The sequence below is a fragment of the Chanodichthys erythropterus genome, chromosome 3 (genome assembly GCF_024489055.1).
Source record: "Chanodichthys erythropterus isolate Z2021 chromosome 3, ASM2448905v1, whole genome shotgun sequence".
NCBI classification, from domain to species: Eukaryota; Metazoa; Chordata; class Actinopteri; order Cypriniformes; family Xenocyprididae; genus Chanodichthys; species Chanodichthys erythropterus.
In genome coordinates, this window is record NC_090223.1 from 3,001,875 (window position 1) to 3,018,796 (window position 16,922).

Sequence of the window (16,922 nt, forward strand, 5' to 3'; positions counted from 1 at the left end):
TTTTTGATGAAATCTTATGGCTCAGTGAGGATTCTATTGACAGCAACTTTCAGATGCCCAGAAAGCTACTAAAGACATACTGTATTTAAAACAGTTTAACATTCCAGGATTTTTCATGGAAAGGTGTCATTAAAACATATTGTAATAATGTCAAATTTACCGTCACATTTACCTCAGAAAAGCCCTTCAATGTCCAAAAACGCATCAGTCAGCTACAAAAATGAACTTCGAGAGGAGCATTTTGCTAAATATATGCACTATTGCATATTTATTGTATTTGTGCTTAACATGTGCTTCAATATTGAATGTATAAATCTGTTTTATGACAGCCACCATTTAAATGTTTAGGTCTATATAAAAATGAGTAGAAATATAATTGTCATAATTTTGTTTTTATTATAACGTTATTATAAAAACTGTGTAATTTATATGTAAGTAGCTTACAAATAAATTCATCTTTAATATAATAGTGATGTAGGCTACCAGCTGTGGTTCCCTGTATAGTTTACAGTGTTGAGAGAGATTTTTTTCTTTGAGGAAATTTGCTGTACCTGACGGGCCCCAAATTAGTCAATAATGAATCAAGAAAATCAAATCAAAATCAAACCACAAGCTTCAGAATCAAAATCAAATCCACTGGTGAAATTGGTGTCAATGCCCAGCCGTCAATAATTGTTTTGTTTGTTTTGTTTTTACTTAAAGCAAATGTTGTTTTTTCCAATTATTTTCTTGTCAGAGTGCACCAGAATGCGTCTTTAAAATCCCGAAAATGGGGGAGGATACTCCCAGACCCCCCTACAACAATTCACTTTGTCCGGTTGCACATTAATCGGACAATAAATATGGCACACCCAGTTTTTCTGATGCACACCCAGAGTCACTTTTCTGGCTACGCTGCTGACACACACACAGTTAATTTAACTTAGTGAAGACTCTCACAAGACTCTCTACAAATACTTTGAAAAAAAAAAATTGCAAAATGATGTTAAAGAATGATTTTAATAAAATTAATGAATGTTGCAACCGTCCCCTCTTATGGGGTCAGGTGAAGAAATCGAAGGAAATGCAAAAAGTGTTGCAACCATCCCCACTCTCCCCTACTTTTAAATTTCCGCTGCTGTTCAATAAATCTTTCTTTTTGCCATTACCACAAACATGCCGCGTAGCTGCTTGAATCTGAGCGTGACACTCGTAGAGTTGCAAACAGCGCTTAACACGCACTATGGCCGGTACAACCTGAAATAGGCTGTCCTATTATTATAAACTTTTCATCAACTTAGGTAAGCTTACAGCAAAGGAAATGCTGATCTCTAGTAATGTTTATTTGATCATTTGTTGGTAAAGGGTGAGGCCTGGTGAGCCACATGATTTTTGTCAAAGAGCCAGGAGTGGCTCGCGAGCCATAGGTTCCCGACCACTGGCCTAGGGGACGAAACAAAACCTCGCCAGAGACATGATGCGCCACAGAAAATGGCATTTTCTATATACAAGGACCTATATATGGAGTCAAATTAATGCCTTAAAGTTTTGCACACAAAAAAAGTTTTGCAAAACAAAAAAAAAACAAAAAAAGAATTGAGCAATAAAAAAAGTTTTGCAAACAAAAGTAAAGAATTGCAAAGGAAAAATAAAGTATTGAGCAGAAAAAAGTTTTGCAAGCAAAATTAATAAATTGCAAAATAAAATAACGTAGTACAAAAATAAACAAAAATAATCAATTACAAAAATCAATGACAGCTGTAATCCTATTTTATCTTTGCCACATATTTTTCATGCTCAAACCTACTAAATCATTTGCAACGCTCATTTTATTCTGCGTTTCAGTCAAGCGTGCGCTCACGATACCGGTTTTCCTTTGCGCTGCACTTTTCTGTGCGGATCTCTTTATGGCACTTGTTTGACGTGGGGGTGGAGTCAAGAAACAGGGGGCACGCCCCCGCGAAACACGTCAACAGATCAAGCATAGAGACAGAGCGCATTTATTATAATCTGAAAACCACGCCCACCGGGGGAAAAACAATTCAACCGTCTCCATTGACTTTGTATTGCGTGAGGCTGCCTTCTTGTCTTTTCTGACTCGGAGGAGGAGGAAGAAAGCCGCTCCAGTCTCTCCAGAGCCCGCTCCAGTCTCTCCTGAGCCCACTCCAGTCTCTCCAGAGCCCGCTCCAGTCTCTCCAGAGCCCGCTCCAGTATCTCCATGCCTAAAAGCTGCTGTGTGACAAGGTGTACAGCGAACAAGCTAAAAAAAACAGAAAATTCCCTTTGCAATTCTTTGTTTTTGTTTGCAAAACATTTTTTTATTGCTCAATTCTTTTTTATGTTTTGCAAAACTTTATTTTTGTGCAAAACTTTAAGGCATTCATTTGACTCCATACCTATATATATATATATATATTGTTACGGGTGGCTGGTAGAGAGATGAGGCAGATCACGGATTTCCACAATCATATACGACTTTAATATAAACAAGGGCAAGAAACACAGACAGACACCTTAACAAAACAGAGAACGGACGAGGAGTGAAGGGAGTGAGTGCAATATATAGGAGTGCTGACAATAGAGTCCTGGTGCAGGTGATGAGTGATGATGAGGAGCTGACGAGGGAAGTGAGTGCAGGTGTGGAGAACAGGAGGATCATGGGATATGGAGTCCAGGGAAACAAGGGATCCGTAACAGTACCTCCCCCTCCCGGTAGGCGCGTCCTCGCGCCGTAGATGTAATAACCGGGAGGGGGGCGGGCGCCCTGGAGACCTCAAACCGGAGCAGAGGGAGGAGTCGACTGGAGTGGAGGTCTCCAGGGCAGGTCCAAAAACCATGGCGGGTCAGGAGCCGTGGGCAGCCATGGCGGGTCAGGAGCCGAAGGCGGCCATGGCGGGTCAGGAGCCGAAGGCGGCCATGGAGGGTCAGGAGCCGAAGGCGGCCATGGAGGGTCAGGGGCCGAAGGCGGCCATGGAGGGTCAGGGGCCGAAGGCGGCCATGGAGGGTCAGGGGCCGAGGGTAGCCATGGCGGGTCAGGGACCGAAGGCAGCCATGGCGGGTCAGGAGCCGAAGGCAGCCATGGCGGGTCAGGGACCGAAGGCAGCCATGGCGGGTCAGGAGCCGAAGGCAGCCATGGCGGGTCAGGAGCCGAAGGCAGCCATGGCGGGTCAGGAGCCGAAGGCGGCCATGGAGGGTCAGGGGCCGAAGGCGGCCATGGAGGGTCAGGGGCCGAAGGCGGCCATGGAGGGTCAGGGGCCGAAGGCGGCCATGGCGGGTCAGGGACCGAAGGCAGCCATGGCGGGTCAGTAGCCGAAGCCTCCACGCCGTCAAGCCCAGTCGGCGCTGAAGGACCGGCGGGAGATGGCGGAAACCAAGGCTCCGCCGACCGAAGCGCAGCCGGTGCTCCAGAAGGCCGCAGTGGAAGACAGACGACATACAACAAAGTGAACACTGGGGAGAGTTAGGAGGCCAACTGGAGCTGAGGGACGGAGTGACGGAGCAAAGATGGAGGAGTGCAGTCCAGAAGTGAGGGCAGGCCGACGAAGGAACAAGGTGTGAACGGGGGCAGGATGGAGACTGGTGACACTAGTGGACTGCTGGACAACGGTGGAGCAGAGGGAGGTTGGAGCCGGGGTGAAGGTAATCGCCCAGAGGTCCGAGGTGGAGATCTGGGCGAGGGGGCTTGAGGTGGAGGTTCAGTGCTGAGACATATGGACGGAGGCGGGAGAGGGAGGCAGGGAGGGAAAACAGTCTTAGGGCTGTATGTTTCAACAACAAAGTTCATCATAATAAAGGGCTCGGTGGAGGTAGGAGCGGCTGGCTCGGCGGCAGCGGCTGGAGCGGCTGGCTCGGCGGCGGCGGCTGGAGCGGCTGGCTCGTAGGCAGCGGCTGGAGCTGAGGGCTCGTAGGCGGCGGCTGGAGCTGAGGGCTCGGTAAAAAAGTCAATAAGCCAGTCCACATCTGGCGGCTCACACAGGGTTGGAGCGGGCTCTGGAGATACAGGAGCGGGCTCTGGAGATACTGGAGCGGGCTCTGGAGATACTGGAGCGGGCTCTGGAGAGACTGGAGCGGGCTCTGGAGAGACTGGAGCGGGCTCTGGAGAGACTGGAGCGGGCTCTGGAGATACTGGAGCGGGCTCTGGTGATACTGGAGCGGGCTCTGGAGATACTGGAGCGGGCTCTGGAGAGACTGGAGTGGGCTCAGGAGAGACTGGAGCGGGCTCTGGAGATACTGGAGCGGCTTTCTTCCTCCTCCTCCGTTTTCTGGGCCCAGTAGAGGAATGTGGGTCCAGCATGGGGCAGGCAGGGAGTTCGCTGGAGGGGCATGCGGAGGAAGACGGAGGTTGGCAGACTGGCCGGGCTGACCGTGTTTTTGGAAGGACTGGACGAGAGGAACACTCAACATTCTGAACCTCTTGGACTAAGAATTCGGAGCAATTTAAATACAAAACTAAATTTATAGCATCAGTTAAGGAAACATAATCGTTAGGTTCAATAAAGCGAATAGTGTTCTCATCCAGTCCATCCAAAAACAGGTCGATCAACTGAGCATCCGACCAATCTGTCAAATAAGCGAGCTCTACGAACTCCTCCACATACCTCTCCAGCGAACGACCCACCTGTAGGAGCCCGATGAGTAGATCGCCAGCAGTTAGAGGTGTTGGAGGAGCAGGAGCCAGGGAGCTGGTCAAAGTCTCCATCCTTGGTTGTGAAAATCCGGGTCAGTTTAAGGTCCGTTCTTCTTTTATGGGTGGCTGGTAGACAGATGAGGCAGATCACGGATTTCCACAATCATATACGACTTTAATATAAACAAGGGCAAGAAACACAGACAGACACCTTAACAAAACAGAGAACGGACGAGGAGTGAAGGGAGTGAGTGCAATATATAGGAGTGCTGACAATAGAGTCCTGGTGCAGGTGATGAGTGATGATGAGGAGCTGACGAGGGAAGTGAGTGCAGGTGTGGAGAACAGGAGGATCATGGGATATGGAGTCCAGGGAAACAAGGGATCCGTAACATATATATATATATATATATATATATATATATATATATAAATTGCCACATACACTGTATTAGTTTTAGTATACCAGTTGGGTTTGTGTACAAAAGGGAAGTACACATACACAGTTTCAGTTCAATCATGATTGGTTTATTCTTACCATATCTCCTTTTATGGACATTAGGGGAGTTTCTACTAAAGCAAGAAACTCCACCCTCCACTCTGCTCCACCCTGTTGTTATAAAGTTGACTTTCAACAGTAAGATAGGGCAGATCATTTACAGTGAAGCTTATACACAACATTCACAACTAAGAAATATCCAAAATAATTCAGAAATGACTGATACGGGTAAGTAATTTATTGACAGTATTTTTTTAAGTGCAATTACATGCAATAAGTATTAACTTTAATCAAGATGTTTTGTTTTGTTTTTCCACAGAGGCATTACTGTCAAGTGACAATTTCAATGTGTTCTATAACTCACATATCGCATTGAGTAAGTGACTTAATTTCCCCCTATTTATTGATTTATTTATTTATTTATTCTGAAAGTGATACTAACAAGTGTAATGATTCTAAGAGGTTTCAGTATTGTTAGGTTTTCATTGTACAATATTATTTACAAGAAATATGTAGACTCTGTATAACACTTTATGAATTTCATTAAAAGGTGGTATTTGATTCCTAGGCTGGTTATCAGTCAGAAGTTTACTGACAGTTCAATTTAAAATGGAAATATTTTCAATATTGCGACGTGGCATTTTTTCTTTATCACCAATTGCTCACAAAATATAGAAAAACTGAATTTCTTTATAAAACCTGACAAAAGGCTTCTCTACACCTTCATACACACACATATTTTTAATGTACAGTTCATGTCATTTTAAATAAGATTACTAAAGCAAATATTCTTTCCTTCTTCTTACACCATCATGTGACCATGTGTCAGAACAGGATGTCCCACCTTTAAATGGTGCTTGATAGTGAGTCCCACACCGTTCTTTGGTACTTTCTCGACCTTTCTAATTGGTTGTAATCATTTAAAAAACAAACAAAAAACAAACAAACAAACAAACAAAAAAACACAAGGCTTAAGAAACTTTCCGTTAAGTGAAAAGGAAATATATTTAAATTGTGATTTTTTAAACACACTTAATGTATTAAAATTATACTATACTAAGTGCATATTAAATGTATTATTTTGAAAAAAAAACAAAAAAACTTTAAGGTCCAGTTCCACAGACAGGGCTTAGACTAAGCCAGGATTAGGCTTTTAAAACGTGCTTAAGCCTTGTCTGTGACAAAGTGTATTTCAAGATGTACTTAAATTCATTTTTAAGCTATTTGCAATATATTACATGAATTGAAACTGTGTTAAAATTGAACCACTTTAAGTACATTTAGTGTAGTTTAAGTGTATTTCTTTAAATACATTTAAAATTACAGTTAGATTATATTTGAAGCATAATTTTTATGTGATAAAGCAATAAAGCAGCATTTAATCTTTTGACCAAAATTCATTAAAAAATAACATTTCAGTTATACCTGTATTACTGAAAAGTACAGAATTCAATGAATAAATTAGAATTACAATGCAATTTTTTGAAAAAAAAGTCACTGAAAAATAAAGTTCAGAAGTGAATATTAGCTTACGTTTTTTTTTTTTTTTTTTTTTTTTTACAAATTTTTAAAAAGAAAAAAAAGAAATAGAAGAGTATAAATGTCACATCTTCATTTTTCGTAGAGTTTATTAGAAACGCTACCTGTCTGATATGCAACGAAAAAGTCGCCGTTCTAAGGGGCAATTCACATTTCACGTCACATAAGCTTTCTCCTTCTTGCCCTCCCGTGGCATCTGTCATTGCTAAGCAACCATGAGCTGCACTCTAATAACAAGATGTTTTCATCTCGCCGCGGCATAGGCGCGCCTGGAAAAACGAGCTTCTGTTATGAGGGCGCTTGCTTAAATTACAGTAAAGCCTCGATTACAGTAAAGAGCGGGAGTTTACACAGGGTGATTATTTTGACTTTATTTTGTATTTGAGCTGCGCGTCTTGGACGCGGCATATGTCAAAAATAGGCTTGGCGCCTATCTTTAGTGAAGCGGCGCAGGGAGCCGTCGAAGAAGAGTGTGTAAAGAACGATTCAAAAATAAGACGAGTAAACTCAAAAGCATACTTTCTCTATCGTTTTGTTGATACCTGTTCTTGGTGTATCTAATGAACTATGTTGCAATGGTGGATGCACTATTTTTCTTCTCCGATCCTGCCCAGCGAGTGTCCCGTTGATGACACGATGTCTGGTCCAAGTATAGAAAAAATTGTACTGCGCATGTGTCGAACTCAGTCATCTGCGCGCATCCGTGGTTTAGTATATTTGAAAGATGCGCGTACGCGACTGCACTGGAGGGCACGGAAAGTGAAGTATACCCGGGGCTTAAGCCTCGTTTACACTGCACACTTGTGCGGCGCGTTACGGCTCCGGCAAGGTTTTGTTCCGTCCTCTATACACTTCAGACGCGTGCAGTGTAAACAAGGCTTAAAAGCACTCGTGCAACCAATAAACGTTACTGATGCTCAAACGGCATCTTGGGCAAATGTGGCTCAGCTGTGTGAGCACAAGCGCTGCAGGTGTCTGGAAAGAAAATAGAATAGTGTACAAATGTATTCAGGGATTGCAATTGTTCAGTACAGTGTTGTTCAGTGCAAGATTTTGATGTTATTTAAGCTAAAATAAAGTATGGGAAAATACTTCCACTAACTGTTAAAAACTAATACTGTATGTAACAATGATAGAGACACTGCTGTTTACATTTTTTGTTAAGTATGGCAAAAAAATATTTTAGAAATGAAATTTGAAGTAAATGAGAAATAATGCAAAGGAAAGTAGTTTTTCATAAATTTTGCATTTTTTTTGTGCTTGAATGTTAAAATGGCCCTCCCATGAGGTGTTAATCACACCAACGGCCCCCAGCCAATTTGAGCTTGAGACCCCTGATTTAAATCATAAAAGAACATTAAACACTAACAGATCTCTCAAGATCTCAGCAGAGGAGGATTAAACAACACAAACAGCATTACCAGCTTCAATTATTACTAACCAGATTGATTTTATTTCTGTCAGATGTCTACAGAAGTTCTTATTGAGAATTAACAGAAGTTGGGATGTTGATGATTTATTGAAAATAATAATAGCAACCATTATGATGATCAGTGTTTGCTTTAGTTGAGTTCTTAACCCTTGACTTCTTAGCTTTAGATCTCTTTTATAGATGCCATCAATGCTTTTACCTTTCTAGATGTAATTACCGAAATCAAAACAGTCCATAAACTATAAATCCTCACGAAAATTTCAGTCAAGCCAGCTCTTGTGTCAACATGAGAAATCAGCCTCCTTACCTAAAAGTGTCAGATTTCTCAATTTATGAATGGACGGTTTGGCTTGATTGATTTATATACCATCAACCTGTCCCAAAATTTTAGCACGCTTTGATCGATTGTTTGGAGATTGCGTGTTTCTCCATTCGAGAGCGCATTTCCTCTTCTTCACATCTGCGACAAAACAGTTGATTATTTACAAACGAAAGCTCACAGGGACCCCTGCTGACCCCCCTGTCCCCCGTGTGAACGGCGCCTGTCAGTGAGGTAACAACGCTTCATTTCCACAGGTCATGTGACAGCCTCATTTCAAGCAATGCTCCAGAACACTGTTTCAGATCACTAGAGTGTTGAAAACTCGAGACGCGTGTCGACACTGAGTGTCAAACTACCCATCCATAATTACAGGCACTTATAATAAAATATTGAAAATGCATTCAATGAAGTAACACACTTTTGATCAGTGATAAACCATGAGATGAGAACACTTCAAATGTCATTTTTTCGATAACAAATGTATTTTACAAACACAGTAGCATCAGTCAGACATAAACTAAAGCTAAAAGGTCAAGGGTCAAGAGCTCAACTAAAGCAAACATTGATCTCCATAACGGTAACTATTATTTTTAGTAAAACATCAACATCTAAACCTCTGTTAATTCTCAAAAAGAACCATTTAATATATTGATCATAAATATATGGAAATATATTTTTGTTCCTCAAGGGACATAAGTTGATACTCTTCAGAAACAGCTGTTTTTGTTTTTATTATTGTTTTAGTATTATGAGAAATTGATTTTCTTGTTTGTAAGAAATATATGTTAAACTGAATTATTTAGATCCTACATTCTATTTAAAGAATTATTTCAAAGCACTGTATTGTTTTTTATGCATATTGGTTATTTACAAATTACCCAAACAGCATTGTCAAATTTCCACATGCTATTTGGAACAAATCCAATTTGAAATATAATGATAGTTGTTCATTTGCAGCATCTGAGGTAAGGATGATTCTGGTGGGAAAGACTGGAACAGGAAAGAGTGCGACAGGAAACACCATCCTGGGACGGGAAGTGTTTTATTCAGAAATTTCACCTAAAGAGGTCACAACAGAGTGCAGTAAACAATGTGCACCGCAAGGAGGAAGAATCATCTCTGTAATTGACATGCCAGGTTTTTGTGGATCATTGACTAAAGAAGACATGAAGGAAAAGATAAAGCAGTGTGTTGATCTGTCAGTTCCTGGTCCTCATGTGTTTCTGCTGGTGATCAATCTGGGTGTGAGATATACAGCAGAGGAGGTGAACACGGTCAAACTGATTCAGGAGAACTTTGGAGGAGATGCTGTGCGCTACACCATCGTTCTGTTCACTCACGCCGATCAGCTGAAACGTAAAACTTTGCAACAGTATGTAGGAGAATGTCAGCCTCTAAAGAGTCTTACTGACAGCTGCGGGGGCAGATACCACGCATTCAACAATGAAGACATGATGAATCGCACTCAGGTCGCTGAACTGATGGAGAAGATTGACAGAATGATAGAAGAAAATGGAGGAAACCATTACACTAATGAAATGTTTAAAGAAGCTCAGAAAAAGATTAAAATAAAAGAGATGAAAAAAAAGGCAGTTGATGTTGCACTGGGTGTTGGATCAGCTGTAGGAACAGGAACAGCAATAGCAGGTGGTGTCATCTTGGGAGTAACAGAGGTTGCTGTGGTTTTACCTGCCACTTTAATTGCAGCTGGTGCTGCAGCTGGAGTGGGAATGGGTGTGAAACTTGCTGTGAACAAGGTCAAGGACCACAGAGAGAAAAAGAACAATTAGGCTAAAAATAGCAACCTCTTTTCAACATGTACCCACTACCCAGCCAACATTGCCATGTAGGCCCCATGTGGATCTTTGATGGGCTGTCACTTGATCCCTGCATGGCCAACCCAAATGGGGCCCATAGAAATTTGTCCATTGGCTCTACATGGGCCCCATGTATGTTAGTCCATAGGTGCACATGATGGCTCCATAGAGGGCTCATTTAGATATTCATTATATGGGCTCACTTGCAGTGGCGGAGCCAGGATTTTTTCATAGGGGTGGCCAGGCAGGGGCCAGCAACCAGTCTGGGGTGGCACAGAAATCTTTATTATTTCAACATAAAAATTAGTCTGATTATAATGTAGCTACTGGACTGTGCCTACAACACAACTGAATACAGTTTGTTTTTAGCCTACTTAATTGTAATTGAGATCATGGAATGCTGAGTGAATTTGACCTTTTTTGTTTGTTTTGTTTTTTTGTTTTTTGCAGGCATATTAATAAAGGGGCTCATACTATAGCTAAATTTCAACTTGTTTAGTCACTTCTGAACCCCCAATAGCTTGTTCTTCATTGTTGCATCTCCATGGATGAGACAGATAACTACATACTGTACTTCATTCAACCTTCATTGAATTTTATGTATAATCAATGAACTCTGAGTTCGTTGAATTCTGATGGATTCCAATGAATTCTGAGTTTGTCTGTTTCAAAAAGTAACCAAAAACGTAAACACTAAATGTTTAACTTTATATATTGTCAAAATAAATAATTGCAACAGTTCTATCATACTTAAAATTAAACTCATTAGGCCTACAAAGAAAAAAAATGTGTTCTCTTTTGAATTCCCATTTGCTGATGCATTTAAATGTGCATTATGTCATTAGCATCTTCTAGTACAAATGCACAGTTCTCACATTTATTTATGCATTAAAAAATTACATATAAGCTTGTGCCTTATATTGTGATCTCACATAGCAGAATATTTTAGTCCAGAGACATGTGACGCATATAAAGGCCTACATGCATGCAGTTTTAACGCAGCTTTAATCGCCTTTTTTGGTTATTTCATGACTTAATAGATGACAAAACTACGACATTGCATTTATAGTGAGTAATATACAGCGCACCATATTTGCGCGTGATTGAGAAGTGCGCGGTCTTGCAGCCCACCAGCTGAGAAACATTTACGTAAGCTATAGCTATATAATGTTCGCCGTTCACTGTTGTTCTGCTGAAGCTCATTTGGCACCAGTATCGTTTCCGCGCGCATTTGACTTGCGCCTGGCGCTGAGATTAAATTGGAGTGCACGTCTGAAAAGTCTCCCGTTTTTTGTGGTCTTAAAGAAACGGTTCTGCGTTTAAATAAACGCAATTCTTGTCAACAACAACAACAACAACAACAACAACAAAACAGTAGACAGAAACAGCAGTTGTGAGCGGGGTGGCCAAAGGGGTGACCAAGCTTAGGCCAAGGGTGGCCACGGCCACCCCTGGCCACCCCCTGGCTCCGCCCCTGCTCACTTGGGTCGCAAATGGGTGCTAATAATGGGGCAGAGGTGGGCTATACACAAAAACCTTATGGAGCCCACATAGGTGATCACACTGGACCCACAAATGGCCTCAATATGGTTTTATTGTGGGATCACAGTGGGTGGAAATTGGGCCCCATTTATTAATTTCTTTAAGGACTTCAGAGGGTCAAGTAAAAAAAAAGTTAAAAACCAACTGTCTTAAATTGGCCAAGTGCCATTTAAGCTTATAAACTAATATTTATAATATGAGCATGTTAAATTTGAGCCCACTAGAAATTATTTATTGAAGTAAAATCAACTGAATTAAAATCATTAAAACTAGAAACACCAAGTGAACTTAAATCTCTTGCAGATAACTGCTAGTTAACAACAGCACACATGCATGTGCGATTGAAATCAGCTAAGAGATTTTCACTGGATCAGCAACTACACAGTTACTGCCATTCAAATGAAGCATTGTGCTGTATAACAGCAGTGTTTTTTTCAATGGTGACCCACAAAACTCAGACAACAGAAACCCTTTAAATCCCAACAGGACATTAAACGCTAACAGATCTCTACTATACCATTATGTGCAAAAACACATAAAATAACACTTCAGTTCAGCATTTACTCTCCTTTTATTAAATTCACATACCTTTTTTTTGCTACTAAATGAAATGAACTTTAACCCTTTTAACCACACAGGAACATATTGTAGTGTCCACACAACAAAGAGTAAAAATAACATTGACATAGTATTACAAGTGAGATAAATAAGTAAATATGTAAGTGATGATCATTAGTGATGAACACCTGCTGTTAACAAGCAGAATCACTGAAGAAAAGAGGAACATTTTTTTTTTTTAGACATTGATGTTTGCTTTAGTTGGGCTCTCGACCCTCAACGTTGTTCTGCTAAAAACCCCTAGACACTCGTAGGACGTGAAAATATACATTGAGCCCATTAAAGTGCCCACTCTGATCCCATGCCCAGATGACGCCCAGATAAAACTCACGTGGGGCCCACATGGACATGCTGGTTGGAGAAATACCCAGATCTACATTACTTCAGCTATTGTTAAAGATTTGTTTTTGTTGCTTAAACTGGGGCTTTGTATTCTGTAAAAAAAAAAAAAAAAAAAAAACTTCTGTAAAAAAGGGAATCATTTATTACAGTTATCCCATTATTATACATTATCTGCAACATAAATGTAGATATATTTCCAGCTATTGTATTATTTAACTTCTTTTCATTTTGAATTGTTATGAGCATTACTTTCCTGTTTGTTTGTTTGGTTTTTTTTTTTTTTGTAATTGATAAATAGGCATTTAAACTCTGAATTTGTACATGTCTTGTTGATGTGAGCCACACCCTGCTTCATTAGGAAATGCAACTTTTCTATTCTACTTGTATCTCTTCTGCTTATAAAGAATAATAATGACAACACAACTGAGATTTGAAGATAAAGAAAAAAGAGATGTTTGACTGTAGAGAAGAAAAGTGATAGCTTTAGACATATTGAGAGGAAGAGACATGCTTGATAACTTGTTTGTGTGTAAACAGCGAAAAAGAGTTATGAGAGATAACTATTTATGAAAAGCAACTAAAAGAGATACATTGGAGAAAAATTCATGTTTGATAACACTGAAAAATGCATTTGTATATGATAACTATTTATTGAGGAAAACAAGATAAATGGGTTTTTATAAAAGTGTTTAATAAGATAATAGCTTATTAAAGAAGACAAGACAACTGGTATTGTAAAAGTACTTTAATAAGAATGTAGTTTATAAAGAAAAGAGACAAAACACAATTGTTGTAAAGCTTTATTAAGAATATGTTTATATAGAAAGACACTACAACTGATGTTTTAAGATTTCAATAAAGCATGTTAGTAGATTAGAAAGGAAATAACATGTATTTAGTAAGAAAGACAATCATGACCGTTGAAGGATGTCTTGATCAGAAGAGCAGGACGCAGCAGAGGAGAAGAGTCCAGAACAAAGAGACGAGCCTCTATATATAGACAGATGAGGGGAATTCCCAAGAAGATGACATCAAGTGGTCAGACAGTCTATAAAAGGCTGGAACATGCATTTTCCGTTTGCATTTTCATTCGGCATAGTATTTACACGCCAAAGTCACATTTGGCATTCACATGGTGCGCAAAACCCTCCCGTTAAACTTCCATTGATGGAAAATGTGTATATTGCACACAGAAATGTATTATAGTAAACGTCGTCATCATCGTCCCGCCCCTTCAATCAAACGAAGATGTGCAGAAATATTCATTTAGATTAGGCCTACTTATTTAGATTTCTTTTTTCATAAACTCATTGAATATGACTTAGGCTACTCATTATCTCTAGTGGGGACGAATGTCGCTACATCTTTTACGCACTGAGGATCAATAATAGGTGATTGTTTTTACAGTTTAACTCTAAACAATCCCTGATGGGGAAAGAAAAATGCTTGCAGAAGCTTACTTAATTCAATGTGAATAATTAATGCTAGTTATAATAATTATATATCTGTCTGATTTATTTAATCTGCTCTCTGCTTTTGTTTTTTGGCTTGTGTTTAATCTTACACGCTTTTTTGTTTGTTTGTTTGTTTGTTTGTGATTTTATCTGTAATAGTAAAAGTACTACTACTACTGCTAATAATAATAATAAATGAACGAATGAATAAATAAAAAGTGCATTTACTCCTTCACTGCTTCAGGAACCACCCACTCCCGCTTGGAAATCAATCAAATGTTTAAAAATCCCAGGATGTCTTTCGAAAACAGTAGGGGTGTAACCCCGACATCCTGGCCACATTTGCCCATTGGCCTCTGTCCATCATGGCCTCCTAATCATCCCCATATTCTGACTGGCTTCATCACTCCTTCTCCTCTCCACCAATCAGCTGCTGTGTGAAGGGCGTTCTGGCTCAATATGGCTGCCGTCACATCATCCAGGTGATGCTGCACATTGGTGGTGGTTGAGGAGATTCCCCCTTCAACATGTAAAGTGTTTTGAGTGTTCAGAAAAGTGCTATATAAATGTAACAAATTATTATTATTATTATTACTATTAACATTAGGAGTCATGCAAACATTACTGTAAGTGCTGAATGAATAATGTGTGGTCAGGTTTCACCTTTCATTTGTCACTCTCACTATGAAACTCACTGGATCTTTTATCAGCTCATTTCTGCCCCCAGGAGCACAGTGATGGAAACTACAAACAACAACATCAAAACATTACTATTATTAACTATTATTATTCGCATTTCTGTGTTTTTATCATAAACATAGAATAAGCTGTTTTCACAATATGAGGGATTGAGGTACAGATTATGAGTTAATTACAATTTTAGGGTGGCTGTAGGCTAAAAAAGGCCTTGCAATTAATATGATTATTGCCAAGCAAATTCATAATGTGCATAGGCTACTACATTTAGTGTTTTAATTTACATTTATGTTTTTTGCTGTTCTGAACTGCATGTATATGCATACTATGTATGAGTATTATGAAATTAAAATTGTCATAAGAAATTGTGTTGGTTCATATGTGTTTCAACTTTAGAGAACTAGAGAGTTACAGACATGAGTGTGTCATTTTGGCAGGAGTGTGTTTTAGCAGCACAGCAGTGTTGCCTGATTGGGTGGTTTTGATTGTGCAGGTCAAAATCTGAACTGCTCTACTGGAAGTGGTTTGTGTACAGATTCCAGAAAGATCTGGAAAAATACTACAATAAAACATTTGAGGGAAGCGGCAAGATCCCATATGGATGGAGAAGATACTCAAAACAGGACGCTATTGAGAGTTTGGATCGATACATGTAATGGAGCAGATGAAGAATGAGACTCTTGCGTCTCCTCTCAGATTCAGATCACAGTCAGAAATGAGTTTCTCTGACATTCATCAGTGAATCTGAGCTCATCTACACCTCAGAAGATCAGAGCTTCATCAAATACACCAGAAGAGATTCAGTTCCTCATACAAGTGTCTGTCAGATGATCAAAACAACATATTTCTGAACATATGCCTCATTGATAAAGCTCAAAATGATTGATGTATATTATAGTTTATTACTAATCTAAACAGCTTAATCTCTATCATGAACTGAAAAAGATCTGTGATAAGGACATTAATGACAGACTGTTGATGAAATATGATTGAAGTGTGTGTTTGTTAAAGCTCAGTGCTGGAATCAGACGATGGAGGAAAGTGTGAGAAATAAACAGATGTGTGAATCAAATCTCTCAGACCTGTCAATCTGATTCATATTGATTCATATTCATATGATTCACTCCACACAAATACTATCAACATCATGAATTTATTGACCTTGTCAAGTGTCCTTTCACACTTGATTAATATTTACTCGTATTATGAGAAACTTTGATTTGACTTTAGAAACCTGAAGATCTCTATAGCAGATTTTCATTCTCTGACAGTATTTCAGTCTTTAATAATAATAATTTCTGACTGACACTGAGACACACAGATCTCTGTGAAGCTGCTTTGAGATATGAAGCAGTCGATCAAGTTCCCATTATTGAGTAAATGGATTTCCACGGACACATCTGCTCCTCCTTCAGCGTCTCCTCATAACCTCTTCCAGCGCTGGTTTTCAGCAGGCGTTTCGTTCCTCCTGCTGCTGTGACTGTGTCTCCACACAGAAGAACAAATATAATCAAGGTCAGGACATTCATTTATCTGTCTTGCTGCTTCCTCCGACTGTTAAATTGTTGACTGTGGTGACGGGACAGTGTTACAGCCCTGCCCCTTTTTCCTTTGATTTTTTTTCTGTTGTGAGATTGCAGGGACAGAGGCTCCTCCTTGATGGGCGGGACTCCAGTGCTGATCATGGGCTGCACCTGTGGCACTCCTATTTAAGAGGCTCATGGATTTGAGCTCACTCTCTCATTTTTGTTTTTGTGTCTTTGTTTGAAGAGTGGGTTGATACTTTAGTGTTCTCATTTGTTTCCTCAACTCCACAAACCCCATTCCCAACAGTTATTTGATTTGTTGTTTCTTTTATTATTCTTTAACATTTTGACCCTAGACATTATTTGATTAACTTGAAATAAACTTATTTTTTCTTTATTGAAACCTATTTTGTTAAGTGTCCTCTTTATGTTGTGACTTTGAGCCGGGTCATAACAGACAGTCTTCCTGAAAACTTCAGACTCTGACTGCAGAGGAACCTCTCTTCTGGTGGATTGATTTGGGGATTTA

The 16,922-nt window shown here is 39.9% G+C and overlaps 1 protein-coding gene across 1 annotated transcript; it reads left to right on the forward strand.

Moving 5' to 3' along the window:
• Positions 1–5,279: 5,279 nt before the first annotated feature.
• On the forward strand, positions 5,280–10,188 carry LOC137002497 (GTPase IMAP family member 9-like). The gene is made up of 3 exons (XM_067362200.1): positions 5,280–5,333; positions 5,425–5,481; positions 9,356–10,188. Exons 1-3 carry the CDS (start codon positions 5,321–5,323, stop codon positions 10,186–10,188), a joined length of 903 nt encoding a protein of 300 aa, XP_067218301.1. The 5' UTR covers positions 5,280–5,320.
• Positions 10,189–16,922: the final 6,734 nt, after the last annotated feature.

What these genes read in the sequence shown, in the direction of transcription:
- LOC137002497 (XM_067362200.1), top strand. An exon ending in TAACTCACATATCGCATTGA is followed by an intron (nt 5,482 to 9,355) that starts GTAAGTGACTTA and finishes GTTCATTTGCAG; the next exon opens with CATCTGAGGTAAGGATGATT.